The sequence below is a fragment of the Ctenopharyngodon idella genome, chromosome 22 (assembly GCF_019924925.1).
Source record: "Ctenopharyngodon idella isolate HZGC_01 chromosome 22, HZGC01, whole genome shotgun sequence".
In the NCBI taxonomy this organism is placed as follows: Eukaryota; Metazoa; Chordata; class Actinopteri; order Cypriniformes; family Xenocyprididae; genus Ctenopharyngodon; species Ctenopharyngodon idella.
In genome coordinates, this window is record NC_067241.1 from 2,774,204 (window position 1) to 2,786,537 (window position 12,334).

The window sequence follows — 12,334 nt, forward strand, 5'->3', positions numbered from 1 at the left end:
TTGATTTATTGCAGTTTTGAGGTGTTCGGTTTTATTTTGATTATAGAAAATAAATATGCTCTTCTCACAAATCAACTGTTTCTTGTGTTTCACTGGCATGTTTTTTGATTATTGAATCGTTGAGCCTATATTTAGTATAAGTAAAATACTTAAGTACTGTTAAAGTCAGATATTCTAAGACTTTTACTCAAGTTGTTTTGGAATAGGTGACTTCTAACTTGTAAAGGAGTCATTTTCACTGTAAGGGATCTGTACTTTTACTCAAGTATGGTTTTTAGGTACTCTTTACACCTCTGATAGACAGACAGACTAGATAGATGGATAGATATATCGATCGATTGATCGATTATTTACTCACTCTCACACCAAAACTGTATTTACTTTCTTTTGTGGAACATAAAGAAGATATTCTGAAAAATTACTCAGTTTTTCATTTATTTATTTATTTTATTTTATCTTTTTAGGATCTTCTTTTGTGTTCTGCAGAAGAAAGAAATACGTAAGTAATAAGGTACAAGAGGCTGTGCTGTATCGAGAATAAGTCACGGCTGAAGGGCGTTGTTAGGCATGACGCGAAGCGGTGACTTATTCACAATGCAGCACTAGCCTCGAGTACCTTATTGATTTTATAAAACGGTTGCCACACAATACAAATATTAAAGCCAAAAAATATGTATCAATGCAAATTTCATGAAGTAAAAACACTAAAAGCCTTCCTTTCAACGAAAAAATAGTCCCTGACCGTGAACAGCAACAGAAGTTACATTATTATGCCATTAGATGGCAGCAAAGACTGTCTTTATTGGTGTGTCAGTCAGTAGTGAAGACTTTTATATTGAAAAGACTGAATTGTTGTGAACACGAAACAAGACGCAACTGACAAATGCTTTGACTAGCACTGTCAATCACGGGAAAACCCCTTACCTGTTAAAAGGACAAGATATTGCAGTGGACATTTAAACATATTTTTTTATTATGAACATAGGACTGACCTGAAGGAAAATACTAAATCTGAATGCAGGTAATAAACTCGTTCAATTGATCACTTTCTCACAATACTCTTCTACATAATACAGTAAGCTTCAATGAACAATATCAATTGAGAACAGTTTACGTTGCTAAGAGTGGTTGCTAAGGGTGTTGTGTAATGATACACAGAACTGTTGGGTGAAGCGGTCATAACCGTGTTTTATCATGAATAAAACACAGTTATTGACCAATCAGAATCAAGGACAGGAACTAACCATTTTATAAATGCATTTATGGAATGATAGATATCCCTTTAAGTTGTGGACCATCAAGTTGTAAAAAGACATTATCGTATTACTTTTTACTTGATGGTTACAGCACTTAAATCTAAATTTTTATTGAAAACATTTTTCAAAAATGCTTGAAAACAATATGAATTAATGATTTCACAAAAGCTCTCAAACATATTTTATTTTATGTTGCATTTTAAATATTATGACTTTTGAATCATGAATAATTTGGAGTTTTCTTGAAGATATTCCATTTGACTACTTCAATTAACCTTGTCTTTTTTAAAGGTCATAATATTAATATTTAAAAGAATCTACATTTAAAATGTGTCTTTGAAATTCCTTCATTCCAATCAGTGGCTTTTTTACTTGATAGAGCCTGACAAAATATGAGCATCACCCCATTAACGATAGATATGTTTATTTGTTCATTTTTTCCTGTATATATTTTCTGCCTTTTTTGGATACACATACAGTTTTGAATGTGTTGATACCCATAGGGGATCACTGAGTTAGATCATGGGCTCGGGTGAGAAGGTTATAGGGTGAATCTTCCGGTTTCAGAACTATGGACAGCTCCGAAATATTTTCCTGGCTTTTAATCTCATGTCACGCATATTACCAACGCACTTTGGAGGGAAAAAAGTATCATATTGACCGATATTCTCGTGCCTTGTGGCGTCAAAATCAATATCAAGGTGTGAACGAGCAATACAATATAACATATTTATGGATCTGCGACTAATCCATTGCTGTTTTATGCAAAGATGAAGTCCCTGCTGCGCTCCAAATGTCAATCACAGTGACGTTGCGCGTGTCCTTTCATCTTCATGAAGGCGGGGGAACATGCTCTCACTGACATTCTGAATGTCCATTGTGTGCATGCTAAGCACATCAGATACAACCAATGCAGCATTTATTGATAACATTCAAACAATATTTTCGTATGAAGGGTGCGAATTATGGGGAGCGATCTGACTCAGCTAATTAAATCTTGAACACCCCAAAGGAGGTCAAAACAATCCACTGAAGGGTCCTGAAATCACATAATCGTTTTAACGGGCTTGTTTCAGTAATAACCACAAAAGTTGGTAACCTCTGCAACAATAGGCTGCTAGTTTGTTTTCCATTAGGATCTGTATCGGACAGCACATTAAAGCCGTCATATTTATCACTTTGTTATAGATTTAGATTTCGAGTTCATCATTTAAAAAATATAAGAGGGCGCCAAAAGACAACTGTTCCGCGAGATGAACTTCAACAGATTGAATTGCTTTATAATATAATTAGCATTCTGCGCAGCATAGACTGATTGTTCAGTTGAGTCAGACACTAACCTCAGTATGATGAACTATTCATTCTTGTGCTCCTACATATGAGCAATGCAGTTATTCTAACAAATGTCAATGAGGGTTTTCATTTTAGGTAACCTAACGTTTGCACTTGTCGCTGATGCGCGTTCCCACACCCCCTCCCCTAAACTGTGGGCATCGGTGACGCGCGTCTGGGGTTCATGTTTATGTCTGTCAGGTTTCCGATTGGGCGCCGTGTAGATGTGTGATGAGCATCCGCGCGCCGTGGGCGGGAGCAGTCATGTTTATAACCCACAGTACGCGCGCCGTGGGCGGGAAGACCGGATTGAGAAAGTAGCGATTTGAGAGTGAGGACGCGCGGCTGCGGCGGGCGGCTGTGGCTGACAGGAGCTTGTGGAGGAGGCGCGGCTTCCACTGCCCCTCCACCTAAGCAGCTGTATGGACGACCACCTTAGCCTCCTCCACTCGCCTCCGCCTTCCTCAAGCAAGCACCGGGGCAACAACCTCGTGAACCACGGATACACCGAAAACGAGCAAGACACCATGACAATTGTTGCTTGCGACAACATGCTGGAGGAGTCGGCGGCGCTGCCCGGGCACCACTCGCTGGAGCGCTACGAGCCAGACCACGAGTGTTGCGAGAGAGTTGTCATCAATATCTCGGGCTTGCGATTCGAGACACAGCTCAAAACCCTGTCCCAGTTCCCCGAGACTTTACTCGGCGACCCCAAGAAGAGAATGCGCTACTTTGACCCCCTCAGAAACGAGTATTTCTTTGACAGGAATCGACCGAGCTTCGATGCCATTTTGTATTACTACCAGTCAGGGGGGCGTATACGGAGACCCGTGAACGTTCCTATTGACATTTTCTCCGAAGAGATACGCTTCTATGAGCTAGGGGAAGAGGCTATGGAGAAATTCCGAGAGGATGAGGGCTTTATAAAAGAGGAAGAGCGTCCTTTGCCCACCAATGAATTCCAGCGACAGGTGTGGCTGCTGTTTGAGTACCCGGAGAGCTCGGGTCCGGCCAGGGGCATTGCGATCGTCTCGGTGCTGGTCATTTTGATATCGATCGTTATCTTTTGTCTGGAAACATTACCCGAGTTTCGGGACGACAAAGACCCGACGACGGTCGCCCCGCTTATGAACGGAACTCTCCCGTACTTCACAAGTCCCTTCTCGGACCCGTTCTTTGTGGTTGAGACTCTTTGCATCATCTGGTTCTCTTTCGAACTGCTCGTCAGGTTCTTCGCGTGCCCGAGCAAAGCCACGTTCTCCAAGAACATCATGAACATAATTGACATTGTGGCCATCATACCCTATTTCATCACTTTGGGGACAGAACTCGCGGAACGGCAAGGCAACGGCCAGCAGGCGATGTCCTTGGCCATTCTCCGGGTCATCAGACTAGTCCGCGTGTTCCGGATATTCAAACTCTCGCGGCACTCTAAAGGGCTCCAGATTCTGGGGCAAACGCTCAAAGCCAGCATGCGCGAGCTGGGCTTGTTGATATTCTTTCTCTTCATCGGTGTCATCTTATTCTCGAGCGCCGTCTACTTCGCCGAGGCGGACGATCCCGACTCGGGCTTCAACAGCATCCCTGATGCGTTCTGGTGGGCGGTGGTAACCATGACGACCGTTGGATACGGCGACATGCACCCAGTCACCATAGGGGGCAAAATCGTCGGCTCCCTGTGCGCGATCGCGGGCGTGTTAACTATCGCTTTGCCAGTGCCAGTTATAGTGTCCAATTTCAACTACTTTTACCACAGAGAGACTGAGGGAGAGGAGCAGGCGCAGTACCTCCACATCGGCAGCTGTCAGCCTTTGTCCTCCTCCGAGGAGCTGAAGAAGACGCGCAGCACGTCGTCGCTCAGCAAGTCGGAGTACATGGTCATTGAGGAGGGCATCAACAGCGCTTTCAAGCAGCCCAACTTCCCCGCTCAGAACAACCAGAACTGTGTGAACATTAAAAAGTTGTTCACAGACGTCTAGGCGTCTAGACGCGCGTGTCAGTGCAATGGCAACGCTGTAGGTTCATGTCATGACAGTCAAGCGCTGAGTGTGTCGCCCTCCATTTCCACGGCGCAGAGGTTTAACGCGCCAGTCCCATGCACCTGTTTGATTGAACCATTTTACTGTGAGAAGAAAGCCCTCATCGGCTTTCAATCTATTTGCTGTCTTTAGGGTAGGCTGCGTTCATTCATATAGGCAACATGTGTGTCATCAGTATGGCAAGCCAATTTAACATTTATTCCTTTAACTAGTATTTGTTTTTATTTTAGTAGCGTACATTTTTTATTGCTAATCATTTTTGATTACTAATTTTATTTTCTCACACGTTGCTGGTAGTCAATCCGCCTCCCCCGGCACATTTGTTTTCCACTTCTAGCACTCAATAGTAGGCTATTTATAAGATACTAGTACTTCTATTCTCTCATATCCCAACTGTGAAAATATTTGCTATTGAATCAGGTATATATATTAACCATTCACTTCTGACTAGCATGTACTAGTAACATTTTTAAACATACAGTAACATACAGTAGCCATTCTGACAAGTTAAAGATGCAATTTTACCTCTTGATATGCTGTGAATTATATCTAAATAATTATTGGGATAGATATCAGTGCCTCATAAATAAGTATTAGAATCTAATAAATAAGTACTAGAAAAACTGGAATAAGTGCCAGCAACAATTAGAATACATCATTGGAAGTGAATATTTAATCAATTATCTTCGTTGCTACTTCTGGAACTAGTAGCAAAATAATAAGTACTAGTATTTAATGAATAGTTTACTGGTAAGTCACTATTAAATGAATTACTAGTAATAAAAATGTATTAAAATAATGATTAAAAAAATAGTTTAAGGAAAAATGTTAAGACGGCTTGCCACAAAATCAGTATATCGTCGATGACAAGTTATTAGTTATTCTATTCAAATGCACTCGTTGCATCGCGTAGTCTACTTTGACATTACATCGCTGGAAACTTAGTACCAGAATAGGGAGGGAAGCGCTTATTATAATGAAAGAAGATAGCCTATTTAAAGGTATTGTGTATTTTCTTACATAATGGACAAGTGTTGCTCAGATAACATACCACTTGTTGGAATAAGTGTCTTAAAATGACTTCTTTTGTGTGCTTCTGTTGTGTGTTGTCTCGTCAAGAGCCCGTTCCATATCAACCAGTGAAAGCTAAATGTGAACTTTTTCTCCATTTGTGCTATGATTCGTGCAGATCTAGTAATTCAGATCTAAATTGTTATCATTCAAGCACAAATTCTTTCTAATGTGTACCGATCACTGAAGTTCAAGACAAGAGGGAGGGGAAAGATCAGAGACTGAAAGCGCTTTCGACTGGATACTTCTAATCACGTTGGAGTGATGCAGTCTCCATAGCGACGATAGGTTCCTCGGTAACCCGCTATTGTTGCCATGGCATCTTTTTTTTTTTTTTTTTGATGCCCCCCACCCCCCTCCCCCCCTCAGTAATCTGCCAGAATGTTTTGAAGTCTGGCTGAAGATTCGCTATCTTGCTGGATTTTGTAAACTGGTGAAAATGGATTTTCTCATCTAACGAGAGGGCCACAACAACAACACGATCAATAGTAATTGTACTGGAGTATCTTCAAAAGGCCCCAACTATTAAGCCACACTCTAGGATAATAAAGTGCAATACACGTGAAAGTTTCATCTCTGAATTGTTATAGACAAAACACTGTCCAACAGACACAGACCGAAGTAAAAAATGAATGTGTGAAGCAGAGCGCCTGCGATACACTGATCATTCACAAGAGGCTGCTGTATCTACGCCAAACGAGTCTGCTGCCATCTCTGTTCTCCCGTAGGATGGACATCTCGCCTTGTCTTAAGAAACAGGTGAATCCTATATTCATTATTCATATTAATTAACAACAATTTGCATGTCATAATTCAAGGGCTAAAGAGTTATACTTTTATGTTGGTTTGCTCCTGCTTGTACGAGTTTAGTTTTGTCTTGCATTTCTCATCATTTCATTTCTGCACAAGCACTGATGGGTTTCATTTTAAAAATTTAAAAAGATACGAAATACAAAGCTGGTGAGGCCATAAGTTAAGGTATGGCATTAAATACTGTTTTATCCAAATATGGTCAATTACAGTGAATCCTGCCCCACCTAAGCTCACCTTGAGCTGACTTTGATTTGAGAAGTGTGTGTGATGTCACGACTATAGCAGTGCTGCCACCTCGTGGCTCAGAACATTACAGTGGCCTTAACCTCCTGAGACCCAAGCTTAGACTTTTGTCCACTGTAGAGGACATTATATTTATCTTAGAAAATTTCTCTGACACCGTATGTGCCACAATGTTGATGTCCTGTAAAGAGCAGATTCAGGGCTTTTCAGAGATACCAAATGTTTGGAGGTTTGACCATGACAACTCCCTCTCCTTGGTCTTTACAAATGACTGACATTGACGGAATGACTAAATTCAGCATTCTCATGGAAATATGAAAATATTTGTAGTTATCATTTAAATCTGACTAATTTTCAAATTGTTTGTCATAAATCAACATCTCTGGAAATTGTTATGGGGTTTCAAATTAGAATATGACTTTCTGTTAGGAGATATGCATCAGTTTCATACATGTCCACTGTAGAGGACACCAGGACTTAAATCATGCTTATCAGGCATTTTGGTAGACACAAGTGAAAAGGGAAAGAAATTATATATCAATATTCCTAAGAAATATTAGATATTCTTATGAAAATTACTCCCATTATTACGCTTCTTTTTTCATTACATGTTGCCCCAAGAACACATTAATATGCAAATTAGATACAATGTATATAGATACATTGTATATAGAATGGGACTACCCATTTATGGCCATTTTACACACATATTACATATAAACTAAATTCAGAAAACTTTATTTTCCCTGGTTCTCGGTTAATGCCATTTCCATTTAGAGCAACTGTTTAATATTTAAATCTAAAGTAAAAATATTAGTGCTGCCAAATCGATTAATTGCATCTAACATAAAAGTTTGTAAATATATAATATATTTGTGTGTGTATGTGTGTGTTTGTGTGTGTGTGTGTATATATATATATATATATATATATATATATATATATATGTAAGCAAGAAGGTACGAGAGGCTGTGCTTTATCGTGAATAAGTCACGGCTGAAGGGCGTTGTTAGGCACAACGCAAAGCAGAGTGACTTATACACGATACAGCACCAGCCTCGAGTACCTTATTGCTTTTATAAAACGGTTGCCACACAATACAAATATTAAAGCCAAAAAATATATGTATCAACGCAACTTTCATGAAGTAAAATCACTAAAAGCCTTCCAGCAAAGACTGTCTTTATGAGTGAGTCACTCAGTAGTGAAGACTTATATTGAAAAGACTGAATAGTTGTGAACACGGAACAAGACGCTTTGACTAGCGCTGTCAGTCACGGGAAATCCCCTTAACAGTTAAAAGGACAAGATAATACATCAGACATTTAAACAGATTTTTTATTATGAACATAGGACTGATCTGAAGGAAAATGCTAAATATGAATGCAGGTAATAAACTCACTCACCCGATCTCTTTCTCACAATACTCTTCTACATAATACAGTAAGCTTCAATGAACAATATCAATTGAGAACAAACAGTTTACGTTGCTAAGAGTGGTTGCTAAGGGTGTTGTGTAATGATACACAGAACTGTTGGGTGAAGCGGTCATAGCCGTGTTTTATCGTGAATAAAACACAGCTACTGACCAATCAGAATCAAGGACAGGAACTAACTCATTTATATATATATATATATATATACACACAAACTTTTGTTAGACAGCACTATATTTTTATTCTGTAATCCTTATCAAAAATAACAAAAATAAATAATTCTGTGCTCCTTAGATACAAAATGAGAAAAAAAGCATATATTAGGAAATAATAAATAACATATAAAATATAAAATGTACAATTTTATATAAAAATATGAAAAAGGTTTTTAGAAATGTTCAAAATTTACTTTTCATTAATGATGCCTTGTTCAATGCATTTAAAATACTTTTGTGTGAAACTCAAAAAATCCCTAATGAAAATATCATAGTAAGCTGTTGCACATATCAGTTCAGATATCATGTCACTGACATACAGTATCATACTGAAATCATTTCTGTATCATTCCTGCAGGCCCGATTTAGTTGTGTGTCAATGTCTTTTTAGTCGAGTGGCCTGTTTTTCTAATACATCAGATCAGATTGAAATATCAGACACTTCCTGTGCTAAAATGAAAAGAGTCCAAAGAATACAACAAAAGCTTGTGAGGCCCAGACTCTAGGTTTCATTTGTGACCTAGAACAATTGCGTTTTAATGCAGAGAGTTATCCATCTGATCTTTTGCAACATTGCGCATGTCATTGCAAGGAATCTAGGACAAGCTGTGTTTCTTGGGGAGTGTTAGAGAGCTCTTCTGCACGGCTGCATCCACAAGCAGATCCTGTCTGTCTTGCTCTATAGTATCTACTTGTAATTTGAGTCAATCTCATGTTGTCTGCACACACTTTCCCTCTTCTGTGGACATTAATGTGTCCTGTGTGACTCTCTTCTTTGACTAGTTTAGCCTCAGAGCCATTTCTGTGCTTTTAAAAGGCTTTGCTGTTTTCGTCTTCCACGTTGCATAATAGACCTAAATGAAAGTCCTCCTCATGGACCACATTCAGGAGAAGCGAGATCCACTTCCTGTTTTTAGGTCAGATCCAACGACCGTGAAGAAACAATGTGCTGAGTTCAGTTCACACTCCGTCACTGACACAGTTTTGATCGTTTGATAAAATGTTCCCTAACAGAATTGTTTTTCTGAATGTAACTAATCCTGCACCGTTTGTGCTACAGATGTGAATGATCCCTCAAATCATGTGCTGATACAGTTCTCAGTGATCAGACTTACAGATCAGATTTTCACCTGCATGGTGGACAATAAGATGACACTGTAAAATGCTGTAGCCAGATAGTGAAAGAGGGACCAGGGACACTTCTTAAATGAGACGGACTCGATGACGTATGCAGCCTTCAAATGCGACCTCCGGAGGACGCAGCCTTCGAAATGAGACACAGCTAATGTTTTGATTTGGTTACTAGGATCTAAAAATGCCCAAGCAACCATCCAGAACAACCTAGCATTGGTCAGTTTTTGTTAGTTTAAGTATTTGGGTCAGTTTTTGGTAGGTTTCTACATTTAACTGGTAGAAAGTGACATATCTCCCAGTTGCAACATTATTTCTAATAATTGTGACTTTATATCTCACAATGTTACTATGATATATTCTAAAATACAAAATCACACTGTGAGCTTTGAAAAAAAATATTACTATTATTATTATTATTATTATTATTATTATACTTCACAATGTGACTTTTATCTCTCAATTGCCAATTAATATCTCACAAAGTGACTATTATTTTCTGAAATATAAAATTACAGTGTGATCTTTATAAATAAAACATTATTATTATTATTATTATTATTATTATTACTGAATGTGACTATATCTCACAAGTGCAAGTTAATATCTCACAATGTGACTATTATTTTCTGAAATATAAAATTACATTGTGATCTTTATAAATAGAACATTATTATTATTATTATTATTATTATTACTAAATGTTAGTATATCTCGCAATGTGACTATATTATATTCTAAAATATAAAATCACGTGAGCTTTTTAAATAAAATATTATTATTATTATTATTATTATAATTACATTTCTGAATGTGACTACTGTATATCTCACAATTGTGAATTAATATGTCACAATGTGACTATTATTATTATTATTATTATTATTATTATTACTACTACTACTACATTTCCAAATGTGACTTTATATCTCACAATATGACTATTATATTTTGAAATATAAAATCACTTTGTGGACTTTATAAATAAAACTATTATTATTATTATCTCACAATGTGACTTTATAATATTTTATAATATTATATTTTAAAATATAAAATTAGATTGAGAGCTTTATAAAGTATTATTATTATTACTATTATCACATTTCAGAATGTTACTTTGTCTCACAATTGTAAATTATTATATTTGACAGAATGTGAGTTTATTTATTTATTTATATTTTTAATTTTTTTATTTATTTATTCTAATTGAGACTTATATCTGATGGTTGTGGTGGTGAGTTTTGTACAGACATGCACCTTTTGCATGTTTGTTTAGAAAATGTACCAGGAGCTGTGCCTTAAAATATCAGTGATGACGTTGCCTGATGTATGTTTTCATGTTCTTCACGTCTTCTTTCTTTTTCCTTTCTTGCACAGCAGTGAGGAAGGAGAAGGACGTGGATGAAGCTTTAACAGAGGCCGGATTGCCTGTGTGGACCCCAGCTTGCCAAACGTAGGGGCTCGTGGACTGTTCCCTTCTCCTCCACATTTCTGGGAGGAGGTGCCTTCAAAAAAAAAAAAAAAAAAAAAAAACCCTCCGGGCCCTGATTTCCCCCGGCTAGACCGACCCGCCACACCACTTGCCTTTTCTGTGTTCAGTATTCTGTCTCTTTACCAAAAGAAGATGGACTCCTGTGTTCATGTGCTGTTTCTGCTGCTAAATGTAAGATTCTTAACTCCACATAAGTGCTCGTACAGGCCCAGCAGTGTGGAGGGCTGTGCTAGTTATGCTAGCTCCATCAGCTGTCATGTGTCGTCAGGCTGTGATGTCGTCTTTGACGTTGCTGTATAAACTGATAGTCATGAACGTGATGCCTCTTTGTCATTTTTGAGTGGCGTTGGTTACTTTTGGCTTTCTCTGGTTCCATCTGTTCATATGTGACATCACATGCCAACTTATATCATTCTAATGGCCATTATTTACATGCAGAATCCTTTTCGTCACATCGCATTCATCACGCAAAGGCTGTTGTGTTGATGCAATGTCTTACTATTGCATCAAAGACAATTAAACAATAAGGCACTGTACAAGAGGCTGGGCTATGTTGTAAATATATTGTTTTTAGGGGCTGTTCCTCAAAAGGACACATTCTTGTATTCTGTCTATGCTGTTTTTGAACCGTTTGCATGTATATGAATGTTGCAGACGATGATTTTGGGTCAGTTTTTGGCGGGGTTAGTTTCAGCAGGAAGATGTTGCTGTTAGATGCTGTGACGTACGGATGCCAGTTCAGGGTAATTGTGACTCACAAATGCAACTTTATAGCTCACAATTGTGAATATCACAATATCGCGATGATATTGTGAGTATATCACAATAACGGCTTTATATTTTACAATTGTGACTGTTTTTCTCATAATTGTGAATTTATAGCTCACAAATGCGACTTTATATCTCACAATTGTGAATGAAAATCTCATAATGATATTGACTCACTCTAAAAAATAGCTGTAAAAAAAAAACAAATTTACACAATAAATACCATTTTATACTGTAATATACTGTAAAAACAATGCATTCTGGGTAATATTTGTCATTATTTTTCTCGAAAACGTCAAATAATATTACCCAGAATGCATTGTAAAATACAGAATGCATTGTAATAAACCTAAGTAATATACCGTAAAACAATGCATTCTGGATAATATTTGTTGTTTTCAAGAAAGCCTATAGGTTACTTTCTTGAAAATGACAAATAAAATTACCCAGAATGCTTTGTTTTTATGGTATATTACTGTTTCAATAGAAAACGGTATTTTACTATATAAATTTGTTTCTTTTTTTACAGCTATTT

General features: G+C 37.7%; 1 protein-coding gene across 2 annotated transcripts; it reads left to right on the top strand.

The window, feature by feature from the left end:
- Positions 1-1,018: 1,018 nt before the first annotated feature.
- LOC127505444 (potassium voltage-gated channel subfamily A member 3) lies at positions 1,019-11,346 on the top strand. Of its 2 annotated transcripts, none has more exons than XM_051881007.1 (2): positions 1,019-6,457; positions 10,917-11,346. In XM_051881007.1, exon 1 carries the CDS (start codon positions 3,011-3,013, stop codon positions 4,565-4,567), a length of 1,557 nt encoding a protein of 518 aa, XP_051736967.1. In that variant the 5' UTR covers positions 1,019-3,010; the 3' UTR covers positions 4,568-6,457; positions 10,917-11,346. The 2 variants fall into 2 exon arrangements, with proteins under 2 accessions (XP_051736967.1, XP_051736968.1); XM_051881008.1 differs by having other exon boundaries at positions 10,920-11,346.
- Positions 11,347-12,334: the final 988 nt, after the last annotated feature.